Raw genomic sequence first — 14484 nt, forward strand, 5'->3', positions numbered from 1 at the left:
CACCGCAAACATGGCTTTCAAAAAACCCACAAATAGAGATAAAATTAATCACTAACCTTTGAACAACTTCAGCAGATGACAGTCTTATAACATCATGTTATACAATACATTTATGTTTTGTTCGAAAATGTGCATATTTATAGCTACAAATCCTGGTTTTACATTGGTGCCATGATCATAAATGGCACCAAAACAGCCAGAATAATTACAGAGAGCAACGTGAAATACATAAATACTCATCATAAAACATTTATGAAAAATACATGTTGTACAGCAAATGAAAGATACACTTGTTCTTAATGCAACCGCTGTGTTAGATTTAAAAAAATAACTTTAGTACAAAGCACAGCATGCAATAATCTGAGACAGTGCCCAGCCATTCTCCGCCATGTTGAAGCCAACATATTCCACAAAAATACGAAATAACATCATAAATATTCTCTTACCTTTGATGATCTTCCATCAGAATGCAGTGCAAGGAGTCCTAGTTCCACAATAAATCATTGTTTTGTTTTAGAATGTCCATTTCTTGTCGAATTAGCAACTTTGGCTAGCATGGTGGAGCGCACATGTCCATGAACGCTTGGCGCATGGAACGAAAAATTCCAAAAGTCATAATAAAAGTCGAATAAACTGGTCAAACTCAGTTGAAAATCCATCTTTATGAAGTATCCAATAACGTCCAAGACGGACCTGTCACTCTAAAAGCTCTCATTCGGTCTCACATCAAGCTAGACACCCCATTCAACATTCTACTGCCTGTTGACATTTAGTGGAAGGTGTATGAAGTGCATACAGATCCATAAATATAAGGCAATTGAATAGGCAAGGCCTTACAGAGACCCATTTTCAGAATTGTCACTTCCTGTTTGGAAGTTTGCTGCCAAATGAGTTCTGTTTTACTCACAGATATAATTCAAACAGTTTTAGAAACTTCAGAGTGTTTTCTATCCAATAGTAATAATAATAATATGCATATCGTATGATCTAGAACAGAGGCCATTTAATTTGGGCACGATTTTTCCCCAAAGTGAAAACAGCGCCCCCTATTAACAAGAGGTTTTAAAGAGACAGATTTTGGGCCGAGTTACACCTCTCGCTTCTCCTCTTCCTCTCTGCTTGGAACATTCGGCACGAAGGATGTGCAATCGATCTCCAAATCATACATTTTTCTCAGACCAGTACAGTCTTTGTATATTTGCTTCACTGAGTATTTGTTGTAAATAGACAATAACTAAATACAGAACATATTTTCTGCAGTCTTTATTAAAGGAACTTAAGCGCAATAACAGCACAACTCAAAATACCTTTCATGATTGTTTAAGCCATTTAACTTGAGGCTTGAATTTGTTGTCCGATGAAACAAAATCACCTAATATGTACAAACTCATAATAACTTAAAATAGTGGTCATCCTCATAACATAGAAATGTACTTTTCTGGTTGCAACAGCTTTCTCATTTAGTAAATACCTTATTTCATGACCCCCCCCCCCCCCCCCACCCACCCACCCACACACACACACACACTTCAGCAAGAAATTCAGAATGAACGTGAACATGCTTTAACAGGGAGCTGAAGTCTTATAAATAAATATCTTAATGTTATTGTTAGTCTTTATCCAAGTTTCTGTACCAGGAGATACAGCTGTGAATTGGCAACCATTGATTCTGTCTCCTCAACAAAATTTTCACAGGTAATTTCTCTAAACAGGGTCGTTCGTATTCACTATGAACCAAACAGAAGCAAAAGGGATGAAACAGGAAGGGACTACCTGAACTTTTCCAATAAGAAACACTTGTTTTTGTTTTCCGTTACAAAACACTTTGCTACAGTGTGCACGAATGAATACGACCCTGGTACTATCGCCTTAGATCTCCTTTTACCTCTTCAATCTCAACTCAACTAACTGATGTTGATCTTCATCATGGAACCAATAATGATGCCTGTAGAAAAAAAGTCAAGTCTTTGCTTCTAGTCGTTGAATTTGCATATATTCTGTTCTACATGCTCAACTCAAAGAGTAAACTTCTTTTAGAGTTGCTCTCGATTTGATGGGATGTCAACAAAAGCATCGCAATGTAAACCACTCTACCAGGGTGGCTAGGGGCCTTGGGTAAGCCACTCTACCAGGGTGGCTAAGGGCCTGGGGTAAGCCACTCTACCAGGGTGGCTAAGGGCCTGGGGTAAGCCACTCTACCAGGGTGGCTAAGGGCCTGGGGTAAGCCACTCTACCAGGGTGGCTAAGGGCCTGGGGTAAGCCACTCTACCAGGGTGGCTAGGGGCCTGGAGTAAGCCACTCTACCAGGGTGGCTAAGGGCCTGGGGTAAGCCACTCTACCAGGGTGGCTAGGGGCCTGGAGTAAGCCACTCTACCAGGGTGGCTAAGGGCCTGGGGTAAGCCACTCTACCAGGGTGGCTAGGGGCCTGGAGTAAGCCACTCTACCAGGGTGGCTAAGGGCCTGGGGTAAGCCACTCTACCAGGGTGGCTAAGGGCCTGGGGTAAGCCACTCTACCAGGGTGGCTGGGGGGCCCGGGGTAATTTGTAATATCAAAAGCAGCCTTTGCCCTATTATCCCAGTGGTCTACTTTCCCTTTGTCTTATTTGTGTATAATTTCTCCACTTCCACGCAAACACAATCCTGTTAATCTCTTCTTTCCTTCCCTCTATCTATCTTCCTCCTCCCCCTCTCACTCCAGTTTGCTGAGAAAGTCCAACAGTGCTTGGTGGAACTCCCAAGGTTTGTCCATGTAGCAGGCATGGCGCGCCCCCTCCATCTTCAGGACTGAGTGGTGTGGGAGCTGCATGAGATTCTTGTGGGACTGGGCCCCCAGGTTGGTGTCCAGCGCTCCAAACACAATCAGAGTAGGAGTCTAAACAGAGACATAAGAGAAAGCAAGGATCAGGAAACAATATATCTGTTCAGGGCTGCAAAATTCTGGCCACTTTCCCAACATTTTCTAGAACTCCAGGTTGGATGATTCCTGGAATCAGGATGGAATAAGAAAGAAAATCGGAAACCCTCCAATCAGGAAAGTTTCCAGAATATTGCAACCCTACATTAGTGTTTTACTGTAAATTTGTGGACAGTATTACTACTCAGATTAAAGTAAAAATACATTTCAAAGGCTGTTCTTAACATCTAAAAAATAGATTCTGTCATTTGTGCAAATACATTACAGACACAGGTCACTACAAATACCTAGGTGTCTGGTTAGACTGTAAACTCTCCTTCCAGACTCACATTAAGCATCTCCAATCCAAAATTAAATCTAGAATCGGCTTCCAATTTCGCAACAAAGCATCCTTCACTCATGCTGCCAAACATACCCTCGTAAAACTGACCATCCTACCGATCCTCGACAATGCCATTTACAAAATAGCCTCCAACACTCTACTCAACAAATTGGATGCAGTCTATCACAGTGCCATCCGTTTTGTCACCAAAGCCCCATACACTACCCACCATTGCGACCTGTACACTCTCGTTGGCTGGCCCTCGCTTCATACTCGTCGCCAAACCCACTGGCTCCAGGTCATCTACAGGTCTCTGCTAGGTAAAGCCCCGCCTTATCGCAGCTCACTGGTCACCAAAGCAGCACCCACCCGTAGCACGCGCTCCAGCAGGTATATCTCACTGGTCACCCCCAAAGCCAATTCTTCCTTTGCCCGCCTTTCCTTCCAGTTCTCTGCTGCCAATGACTGGAACGAACTGCAAAAATCACTGAAGCTGGAGACTCACATCTCCCTCACTAGCTTAAAGCAACAGCTGTCAGAGCAGCTCACAGATCACTGCACCTGTACATAGCCCATCTGTAAATAGCCCATCCAACTACCTCATCCCCATACTGTATTTATTTATCTTGCTCCTTTGCACCACAGTATCTCTACTTGCACATTCATCTTCTGCACATCTACCATTCCAGTGTTTAATTGCTATATTGTAGATACTTTGCCACCATGGCCTATTTATTGCCTTATCTCCCTTATACTACCTCATTTGCATACACTCTATATAGACTTTTTCTACTGTATTATTGACTGTATGTTTGTTTATTCCATATGTAACTCTGTGTTGTATGTGTCGAACTGCTTTGCTTTATCTTGGCCAAGTCGTAGTTGCAAATGAGAACTTGTTCTCAACTAGTCTACCTGGTTAAATAAAGGTGAAAAAATATATAAAAAAATATTCTGCTCCCTGGTGGTTATTTTGCATGGCTGCACAACATTCAAAACCAGTCAGGGACATTTTTTATGTAAACAAAACCTGTAAATATCCTTATCAGAAACATTTCGCTGATTTATTACTGATAGAGGCTCTGAGTAATTGAATTTAATTGTGAATAGAGTTAAAACACACCAACTATGATTGTGTGTGAGCACAGTCAGGGATAACCTTAAACCAATCACGGACTTACACTGATCTAAGACGACAAGACCTGCTGTTATTGGTGTATTTCTCTTGCCAAGAGAACCATTTAGCTGTGCCCAAGACCATTGTCAGATACTAACTAGTTAAGAGTGACTATATACAGTAATCCTTACAAAGTAAACAAAATGTACAGTGCCTTCAGAAAGTATTCAGACCAAATGTTCCACATTTTTTTTGTTACAGCCGAATTTAAAATGGATTAAATATAGATTTTTCTTGGTCACTCATTACCCCATAATGTCAAAGTGGAATTATGTTTTTCTTTTTACAAATTAATAAAACATAAAAAGCTGAAATGTATTGAGTCAATTAGCATTCAACCCCTTTGTTATGGCAAGTTTAAATAAATTCAGGAGTAAAATGGGCTTAACAAGTCACATAATAAGTTGTATGAACTCACTCTGTGTGCAATAATAGTTTTTAACATGATTTTTGAATGACTACCTCAACTCTGTACCCCATACATACAATTATCTGTAAGGTCCCTCAGTGAATTTAAAACACAGATTCAACCACAAAGACAAGGGAGGTTTTCCAATGCCTTGCAAAGAAGGGCACGGCACCTATTGGTAGATGGGTAAAAAAAAAGAAGAATATCCCTTTGAACATGGTGATGTTATTGATTACACTTTGAAATGGTATATCAATACACCCAGTCACACTAAGGATACAGTCATCCTTCCTAACTCAGTTGCCCGGAGATGAAGGAAATTGCTCAGAAATTTCACCATAAACCCAATGGTAACTTAAAAATAGTTAGAGTTTAATGGCTTTGATAGGAGAAAAACTGAGGATGGATCAACAACAATATAGTTACTCCACAATACTAACCTAGTTGACAGAGGGAAAAGAAGAAAGCCTTTACAGAATACAAAATATTCCAAAACATACATCCTCTTTGCAACAAGGCAATAAAGTAATACAGAAAAAAATGTGGCAAAAATAATTCACTTTTTGTCCTGACTACAAAGTGTTAAGTTTGGGGCAAATCCAATACAACACATTACTGAGTTCCACTCTCCATATTTTCAAGCATAGTGGTGGCTGCATCATGTTATACGTATGCTTGTAATCATTAAGGACTGGGGAGTTTTTAGGATAAAAAATAACATGGGAATGGAGCTAAGCACAGGTAAAATCCTAGAGGAAAACCTAGATCAGTCTGCTTTCCACCAGACACTGGGAGATTAATTCACCTTTCAGCAGAACAATAACCTAAAACACAAGGCCAAATCTACCCTGGAGTTGCTTAGCAGGAGGAGAGTGGCCAGTTTTGACTTAAATATACTTGTAAATCCATGGCAAGACCTGAAAATGGATGTCTAGCAATGATCAACAACCAATTTGACAGAGCTTGAATCATTTTTTTTTTTAATAATGGGAAAATATTGCACAATCCATGTGTGAAAAGCTATTAAGAGACTTATCCTGAACAACTCACAGCTGTAATCGCTGTCAATGGTGCTTCAACAAAGTATTGACTCAGGGGTGTGAATACTTATGTAAATTACATATTTATGTATTTAATTTTCAATAAATTAGTACAAATTTCGAAAATATGTTTTCACTTTGGTTTATTGTGTGTAGATGGGTGAGAAAAAAAAATATTTAATCAATTTTGAATTCAGGCTGTAACAACAAAATGTGGAATAGGTCAAGGGGTATGAATACTTTCTGAAGGCACTGTATGGCTTCAAGTAATCATTGCCATCTTTACGGTGGCATTTTCGCACTGCTTCCGCTGCTACTACTAAAAGCGTCCCACTGGAAGCTGGTTCACACCCCAAAAAAGTATTTAGTTCCACACAAAATGTCATCCAGTTCTTTGCTTTTATTAGGTTTATGTATCAGACTGAACTCCCAACCACCCAGAATTACAGCTCTCACCTGGATGCCCTGGTACTGCTGAGGGGTGTAGCTGCGGGTTCCTACTGGGGCTATGGGGATGAAGCCGTGCAGCTGGGAACTGTGTTTCATGAGGAAGGGGATGGAGTAGTGGCCGCTCATAGAGGGGCTGAGCAGCACCGCTGTCCTCACGCCCAAAGCCTCCATAAACCTCCCCAGAAGGTCCACCCGATGCTGGTCTGTCTTCACAGCATCCGAGTCTGGAGAGTTCCCAAATCCTGGAGGGAGAAAAGAGAGCGAGAGAGAAGAGAAATAACTGAAAAAGCATTGTAAAATACCTTCTCCATCCCATTTTGGCATTTTGTGTGGGTGTAAAAAAACATTTGTAGAATTCAATGAGAACCAAGGAACCTAACTTGATATGTATGTAAGTTCAGTAATTATAGTGTTCCCTTCCAACTCCTTCACGCTGCCATTCCCAACAGTCGGGTCAGTGATGCTGTGCTACACAGTGAACAACACCGTGCAGCACATTAAACCACAGTTAAAGCTGAAATCTGCAGTAACATTTGTTATGTTTCATTGTTGAAACAGAGGAGAAGAGCATCCAGCATCGTGGTTAAAAAAATCATTACATACTGTTCTATCGTACGTGCAATGATGTCTGAGGGAAAAAACAGTGATGGTTGTTTGAAGTAACTTCTTTTTTGTTGTAAAATCCCAAACAGATGTGGCAGTTTCACCATTAAGGATTCCAGCTTTAAGTGGGTTTCAACTGCATTTCAGCCAGTTAAACAACATAACATCCTCAGGCTTGAATGTTATTGTAGCTCGAACCTGGTAGGTCCACAGCCAAGGCCTGGTATCCGTTTGTGGCCAGCAAGGCCAGGGTGCCCAGTTCCTCCCAGGTTTTGGAAGAGAAAGCTTGGCCATGGAGAAGGACCACTTGCAGCCTGTATAGGAAAGACAACCAGGTGTTTAAGTCACTATTTATTTCAGTCCTCCCTCACTACTGTAACGGCAATCCAGTGACTAACAATTGCACAGGGTAACCATAATTATTGAGTAACTACAGTGCTTATGCATCAACACATCTTTAGTTAAATCTGTTTACATGGGCTTGGGTTCTCTGCAATTCTTACTTTAAGCAGTTTCCAAATAAGAGGTTGCTGGGCTAGGCTAATTTGTATGAGGAGAGAGTTCAGTGTGTGGATGTCTGACCATTTTTATTGCTGCTGGAGGTGACTACCCTCACCTGGGCAGTATCTGCCTACCAGATCCATCGACCGGCAAAGCTTCCCTGAAGAAGAGTGGAGGGTCCCCGGGTAGCTGCCCTGTGCGTACGGACACGTTGATGGCAGGAGGTGGAGGAGGAGAGACAGCCACCAGGCCCATCCTCTGGACATCCAGCGAAGGCTCCATGCTGCCCTGACGAATGGACGGCAGTAGCAGGTACAACAGAACAGTGGCCAGCAACACCAGGCCCAGCACAACAAGACGGTTACGTAGAAAATTCATTTTAGCCAAAGATGGTTGATCTGGAGAGAATAACAGAGAATCGGGATTTAGTAAGAAGCCAACAAAATGTCCATAGGTAGTTTCTGATATACTAAAATATCCATAAAGAGGTGAGTATTTGCCTGTGGAGTACTCTATAATTAATGCTTCTATGACACGTGTATAATTTTGATGATTATGTTTAAAGCACTGAACATTATTATGATAACGTTAGTGGCTAGTAGTGCTGAACTGAATGGCAGCGAAGGTAGGACACGAAATAGTTCCAGTGTCAATACACCCATCCATGTGAAATTAAGCTAACGTTGTTAGCTACCTAGGTAACTAGCTAGCTAGCATGCATGATTTAAGCCTTCATCACGACAGTCATTCGTCCTGTGACACAAATTTCATATCTAACATAAAAATTATTTGAAAATATACCTCATAGATAGCTGGGTAACCGCAGTTGTTATTAGTCTATGACAGTAAAGAATGGATGCGTAGTGAAATCCTTTGCTATTTGCAGTGGCAGATATAAAGTGTGTTTCACATAAATAATTCCGGAAAATAACTATTACTATGCGTTGTTTTCATTCCAAGACAAATCCAGGTACTTGTAAAACATATACAATTAATGTAGCTCATTATCAATTATGGAATAATGAACTACTAATTAACTATGACATCTACGAGATATTATAATGAAACGTTTTTCATTTAGATCAAATCTATCCATTAAATTGTTGTTTCTAACCGAACACATTTGTGGGCTGCACAACAATATGGCGGGGTAAAAGCCAGGTTATGACTAGACGGGATGCAGCTTTTGTCAAATTAACATCATATTTGACTTTTCTCAGCAAGTTATGATAATTTATGAAACAGGTTAAGAGAATGAACGTAGCAGGTTAGGATAATTGTGTTAACTTTATGACAAGAGTTATGGGTAGTGTTAGTAAAATGCAAAATAAATCAACTTTTGATGTTAATTTGACCAAAGCTGGATACCTTCTAGTCTTGACCGGGTAACCACGGCAGAAAAAGAACGGAGTGACTCGATGTTGTTTTAGGTTTGTATCTGGTAAATTTGTGAATTTATTAAGCATAGCTATCGTGCTTTCTGTCTCTCTGCGGAAGTTTGTTATTTAGATGGTTAGATGGTTCCTCATCCTGAAAGTAGTCTATGGTAGAAAACCGAATCCATGGTTCGTTTTTTTTCCGCCAACATCCGCTAACTTTACCCACAGCTAGCTAGCTAACAGTCAATGGAAGTGATATCAACCGTGCAATGTAATTAATTTGTATCTCAAAATAATATTAAAGTAACTTCAAACCAAATAATTGAGTTAGTTTGGCCTTGACAGCGTTCAACTTTGAGATCCTCTAATAATATGCATTCTGCTTTGTTTCTCAATTGAAAAGTGCACGTCTTGTGTGCCTATCAACAATGAGAAGGGATTCTTTATCTAACATATTTAGAAAGATGTTTGTAGATTTATTTTTGTGTGTTTGTGTGCTTCTTTGGTGATACGTCTCAGAATAAGACGATAACATGGAGTCCATTGATTTGGAGAGGGAGGACCCTTCTAGCTCACTATCTGGATATGCCAATGGAGAGATAATGACCCTGGAGATCTCAGACGTCTCTCCAGACTTGCTTGTTCTCGAGGTAAAAGACAACCTACCTGAAAGTAACCATGGCAGCCTAGACATGGAGATGGATGCTGACTTTCATAATGATGATGGGCATGGTAAGAAAAGAACAAGGGTATTGGTTTGTGGGTTAGGCTAACTTGTTATTAACTGGGTTGTTAACTGTGAGGTCAAAATAATTTAAATGTTGTACTTGTTGCCTCTGTCTTTTGTAAAGGTTTTGCGAATGTGGAACTCCAGTTCTTTCCATGTGATGCCTGCGAAGCCTCCTTCACTAGCGAACCAGAGCTGGAGCAGCACTTCATAAGCTCTCATTCAATATGTGATGTAGCAAGTGAGAGAGGAAGACCAAAAGCCAAGTCAATGGAAACAGGTGTCTCACCCCTGCACACCTGCATGACTTGTGGGAAGGTGTTCAAATACCTAACTTCATTTCGAAAACATGAGGAAACTCATATCAAAGCCCTGTACACCTGCAAGACTTGTGGGAAGGAGTTTAAATACCTAACTTCATTCACAAAGCACCAGGCCACTCACATTGTACCAAGACTGAGAGGAAATGGAAAGTCAATCATAGCAGTAGGCTTAAATGTCAATCAGAAAGTGAAAGGCCTTCACACCTGCAGGCACTGTGGTAAGGGGTTCAAATACCTAACTTCTTTCATAAAGCATGAGAAGACACACAGGATAACCAAAAAAAGCAGAAAAAAACAGAGGAACCCTTCAAGTTCTGAGATCATTGTACGTCTTGAAGGCAATAGGAAAGATGCCACAGAAACTTGTGTAAGGGCCATCAAGAAAAACAGGAAGAACAGCGACGATACTGAGGATCAGGATGCATGTATTCTAATATCTTCTGATGATGAACTAGCCAACACTGCAGAGCAGCAAACGCCTGACTCTAACCGTTCTCCTCCTTTTCCTTCTGACTCTAACCGTTCTCCTCCTTTTCCTTCTGACTCTAACCGTTCTCCTCCTTTTCCTTCTGACTCTAACCATTCTCCTCCTTTTCCTTCTGACTCTAACCATTCTCCTCCTTTTCCTTCTGACTCTAACCATTCTCCTCCTTTTCCTTCTGACTCTAACCGTTCTCCTTTTCCGCCTGACTCTAACCATTCTCCTCCTTTTCCTTCTGACTCTAACCGTTCTCCTTTTCCGCCTGACTCTAACCGTTCTCCTTTTCCTTCTGACTCTAACCGTTCTCCTTTTCCGCCTGACTCTAACCGTTCTCCTTTTCCGCCTGACTCTAACCGTTCTCCTTTTCCGCCTGACTCTAACCGTTCTACTCCTTTTCCGCCTGACTCTAACCGTTCTCCTTTTCTGCCTGACTCTAAACATTCTCCTCCTTTTCCGCCTGACTCTAAACGTTCTCCTCCGTTTCCTTGTCTGGACTGTGGGAAGGTTTTTAAGTTTTTCAAATCTTACCAAAAACACCAGAAAAGACATGCTTGGGCACAGGGCAAAAGTGAAATAGTGCCTCCTAAACAGGAGCACGGAGCGCAAGTGAAACAAGAGATTAGATGTCCAATTTGTGGTAGAGCATTCAACAAGCTTAAAGCTTGCACCAAACACGAGAAAATGTATCATCGGGAAAATAACTTGCGTAAAAACACATTTGCTTTAACGTGCTGTGAATGTGATCGTCATTTTGAAAAGGCAGATATTTTCCAAAAGCATAAGTGCTTCCACCTGCGTAAGCATGTAAAGGCTTTCATAGAGGCAAGTAGGGTGAGCCAACAAGGGGATATTTTCTATTGTCAACTCTGTGTCCTAAAGCTTGCCAGTGGACTGGAGTTTGAGAATCATGCCAGGGAAATGCACCCAGACCAATACCGCAAAACCCTAAAAGCAGTAGGCAATGTCAGGACATGTATCATTAAAGACACCTTGAAAGGCTTGCCGACACAAAGGGATCTGGAGGCAACTGAAATAGACTTAAACACTGTAGGAGAGAAAGAGGAAGATGTATCGAGACAATTTATTTGCAAAGATTGTGGGGACTGTTTCATATATCATGTTTCGTTTAATTTTTGTGGAAAATGTTTAAAGAATCGCAAAGACTCTAGGAGAATTCGGGAGAGCAACGTAAAAGCCTCCAAGCTGCATCACTGTGAAGAATGTGGCCTTGACTTTGGCCGAAAGGATCACCTAAAGCGCCACAGATGTTCTCATTCTGGCAGTTCCTTTATCTGTTTTGATTGTGGCGTTGGATTCAGGGATCCAGGAGAGTTGCGGACGCATGAAAAGACTCATCAGGTGAGAATCCACGTCTGCCAACTGTGTGAGAAGCGATGTGAACATCAAAAGGAACTGATGTTGCATCATGAAGTTTATCATCCAGGACCAGATGGTTATACATGCCACCAGTGTGGCAAGAAATTTAGTACTGGGGAAAAGCTGGGAAAACACAGAATGATCCATTCAGACAAAACTCCCCATGTTTGTTCATATTGCGGTACAAAGTTCAAGAGGCGAGAACATTTGAGACGGCATGAGAACCTGCACACCAATGAGAAACCTCACCTTCGTCATTGTTATGGAGATACATTTGGGCGACAGGAGGACTTAAAGACCCACCTCGGTAAAATGCACACAATGTTGAGGAGTTATCTTTGTAAGGCTTGTGGGACAATGTTCAAGGACCATAACTCTCTCCGAAGACATAGATATCACACTCACACAAAGGCAGGCAAGGTGTTCCAATGTGAGAAGTGTGGCCTAAGCTTTAGCCGGGCGGATCATCTGAAGCACCACAAGTACACACATTCTACTGAAAGGCCCTTCTCATGCTCAATGTGTTACAAAGTGTTCCACATGGCAGAAAACCTCAAGAAGCATGAGCGAAATCATAGAAACAAGTGGTTGGAGTACCTCAACACCCGCCGCCACAATAACACACCCAAGCAGGAGAGCCATGTTTCTGAGAGCTCCAAGTGGAAACTGGGCTGGTCTGAAGCATCTGCCCTACTAAAGCTCATCCAGAGCCACTCCAACCAGCAACATCATACCTGCTATGTTTGTAAAAATACTTTCAGAGGGCTTTACTATCTGAAAAGACACCGTCTACTAAACTGTCTTGGACAAAGGAGTAAAATTATGGATTCATTCTGATATGGAACTGTTCAATAACTCACTTTGGTGTTGATAATATGGGAGATTTAGAAGAGAAATGTAATTTAATTTTGTAGAACTTGTTGTATATTTGTATATAGTGAGCTGTGGTTTGGTTTGGTATCTTGTATTGTCTGGTTATTTAAATGTTATTATAGACCCTCATAGCCATCACACCAGAGCCAGTGTTGCCAATATTAGACTGCTGTGCTATAGTAGGATTACATTAGGCACAGACGTCAGTTCAACATCTATTTTACATTTTTGTAAACTAACGTGAATTCAAAATGAAATCAACAAAACATTTCACCATGACATTGGATTTAGGTTCCAAGTTGGGTGAAAAAATCCTGTACGTTGATTACTTTTTGCAAATATGATAATTTTTCTACGTAGATTCAACGTTGTCACCTTGTTTCCACATCATTTCAACAAAGACATCTGTTGATTCAACCAGTTTTTGCCCAGTGGGATTGCTGGAAAAAAAAATCTCTTTCCTTTAAACTGGTACAGAAGAATGGAATGGTATACCAAACCTTATAAAATCCATCCCTACACTAGTGTTTTAAGAAACCTTAAGAGGAAATAAATGGTTTATGGGCAAAATGCTTTAAAACTACACAAGCTAAAAGAAAGATAATTGTATCAATGAAGATTACTTGGTCATCTATTTTATTCCTTTTACTGTTTCCTCCCTATTGATGAGATGTATTTAAGATGTTATAATTAAGCAATAAAGCCCGACGAGGTGTTGTATATTGCCAAACTACCACGGCTAAAGGCTGTTCTTACGCGCAACGCGGCGTGCCTTGATACAGCCCTTAGCCCTGGTATATTGGCCATATAAAGCAAACTCCTGATGTGCCTTAATTATATTATAAACTGGTTACCAATGTAATTAGAACAGTAAACAAGTAATTATGCATCATACCTGTGGTATATTTAAGCAATAAGGCCCGAGGGGGTGTGATATATGGCCAACATACCACGGCCAAGGGCTGTTCTTATGCACGACGCAACGCAGAGTTCCTGGATACAGTCCTTAGCTGTTGTATATTGGCAATATGCCACAAACCCCTGAGGTTACCAACATAATTACAATAGTAAAGAAGTAATTATGGGTCATATCCGTGGTATATTTAAGCATTAAGGCACCTCAGGGGTTTGTGGCATATGGCCAATATACCAGGGCTAAGGGCTGTATCCAGGCATGCCACGATGTGCCTAAGAAAAGCCCGTAGTCGTAGTATATTGCCCATATACCACCCCCATCTGGCCTTATTGCTTAAATATACCACGGCTTTCAGCCAGTCAACATCCAGGACACAAACTACTCGGTTTATAATCTTGTGTATATTTTGTTTTTGTGTATTCAAGGGGACCACAATGGAAATACATTTTCAAATTTGTGGTTGTATTGTGTTTAAAATGGTCAAGTTGTATCATGCATTTTAAGAATGACAATTATAAAATCAAACAATGAATTTTGTTATCTTGTTTCCTGTATCGAATCCCCACTGAAGAATGTCTATAGGACCAGGCATACATATTCAAATATCCTTCAACATTTTGTTATTGAAGCAGTTAGGAAGCTTGCATGCATACTTTATAGTATATTCATACTCTTACCTCTTTTGTAACATTTTGGAAATGAACAATGAAACAGATGTTGATGACCAATAAAACAAAGAGATGGTGTAATAAAAAAACACTCTAAACTTTTTGTTCCAAAATGTCCACTTGGAGTAAAAACAGAGCATCATTGTGGTCCACGCTTGTATAATGACAGATTAGAGGATGGTATTGTGTTCATCTCTCACCATCCACACCTGGCGTTTCACAATGCCTTGGTTTTCTTCTCTTACATTTAACTCGTATTTATTTAAGATGGCTTCTCTTTCTAAACAATTCATACCATACAGTATACTCTCACATATACAAAAA

General features: G+C 40.7%; 2 protein-coding genes across 3 annotated transcripts; one reads left to right on the plus strand and one right to left on the minus strand.

Moving 5' to 3' along the window:
• Window positions 1-1511: 1511 nt before the first annotated feature.
• abhd14a (abhydrolase domain containing 14A) lies at window positions 1512-8354 on the minus strand. The gene is made up of 5 exons (XM_055868814.1): window positions 8218-8354; window positions 7532-7814; window positions 7114-7229; window positions 6319-6554; window positions 1512-2872 (listed from the first exon to the last, which is right to left on the minus strand). Exons 2-5 carry the CDS (start codon window positions 7792-7794, stop codon window positions 2690-2692), a joined length of 798 nt encoding a protein of 265 aa, XP_055724789.1. The 5' UTR covers window positions 7795-7814; window positions 8218-8354; the 3' UTR covers window positions 1512-2689.
• Window positions 8355-8539: 185 nt separating this feature from the next.
• Window positions 8540-14024, plus strand: LOC129815225 (zinc finger protein 43-like). Of its 2 annotated transcripts, none has more exons than XM_055868813.1 (3): window positions 8540-8857; window positions 9315-9527; window positions 9647-14024. In XM_055868813.1, the coding sequence occupies exons 2-3, from the start codon at window positions 9329-9331 to the stop codon at window positions 12538-12540; spliced, it is 3093 nt and encodes a 1030-aa protein (XP_055724788.1). In that variant the 5' UTR covers window positions 8540-8857; window positions 9315-9328; the 3' UTR covers window positions 12541-14024. The 2 variants fall into 2 exon arrangements, with proteins under 2 accessions (XP_055724788.1, XP_055724786.1); XM_055868811.1 differs by having other exon boundaries at window positions 8540-8846.
• The last annotated feature ends 460 nt before the right edge of the window (window positions 14025-14484 follow it).

Source organism: Salvelinus fontinalis, chromosome 18 (assembly GCF_029448725.1).
Source record: "Salvelinus fontinalis isolate EN_2023a chromosome 18, ASM2944872v1, whole genome shotgun sequence".
Lineage (NCBI taxonomy): Eukaryota > Metazoa > Chordata > Actinopteri > Salmoniformes > Salmonidae > Salvelinus > Salvelinus fontinalis.

Bases quoted from the DNA above. Each gene is read 5' to 3' on its own strand.
- abhd14a (XM_055868814.1), bottom strand. From the start codon at position 7,794: ATGAATTTTCTACGTAACCGTCTTGTTGTGCTGGGCCTGGTGTTGCTG. The intron at 6,555-7,113 runs GTTCGAGCTACA...TTCTCCCTCCAG, and splicing joins CTTGGCTGTGGACCTACCAG to GATTTGGGAACTCTCCAGAC. The intron at 2,873-6,318 runs GTGAGAGCTGTA...GTCTCTGTTTAG, and splicing joins AGCAGTACCAGGGCATCCAG to ACTCCTACTCTGATTGTGTT.
- LOC129815225 (XM_055868813.1), top strand. From the start codon at position 9,329: ATGGAGTCCATTGATTTGGAGAGGGAGGACCCTTCTAGCTCACTATCT. The intron at 9,528-9,646 runs GTAAGAAAAGAA...TCTTTTGTAAAG, and splicing joins TCATAATGATGATGGGCATG to GTTTTGCGAATGTGGAACTC.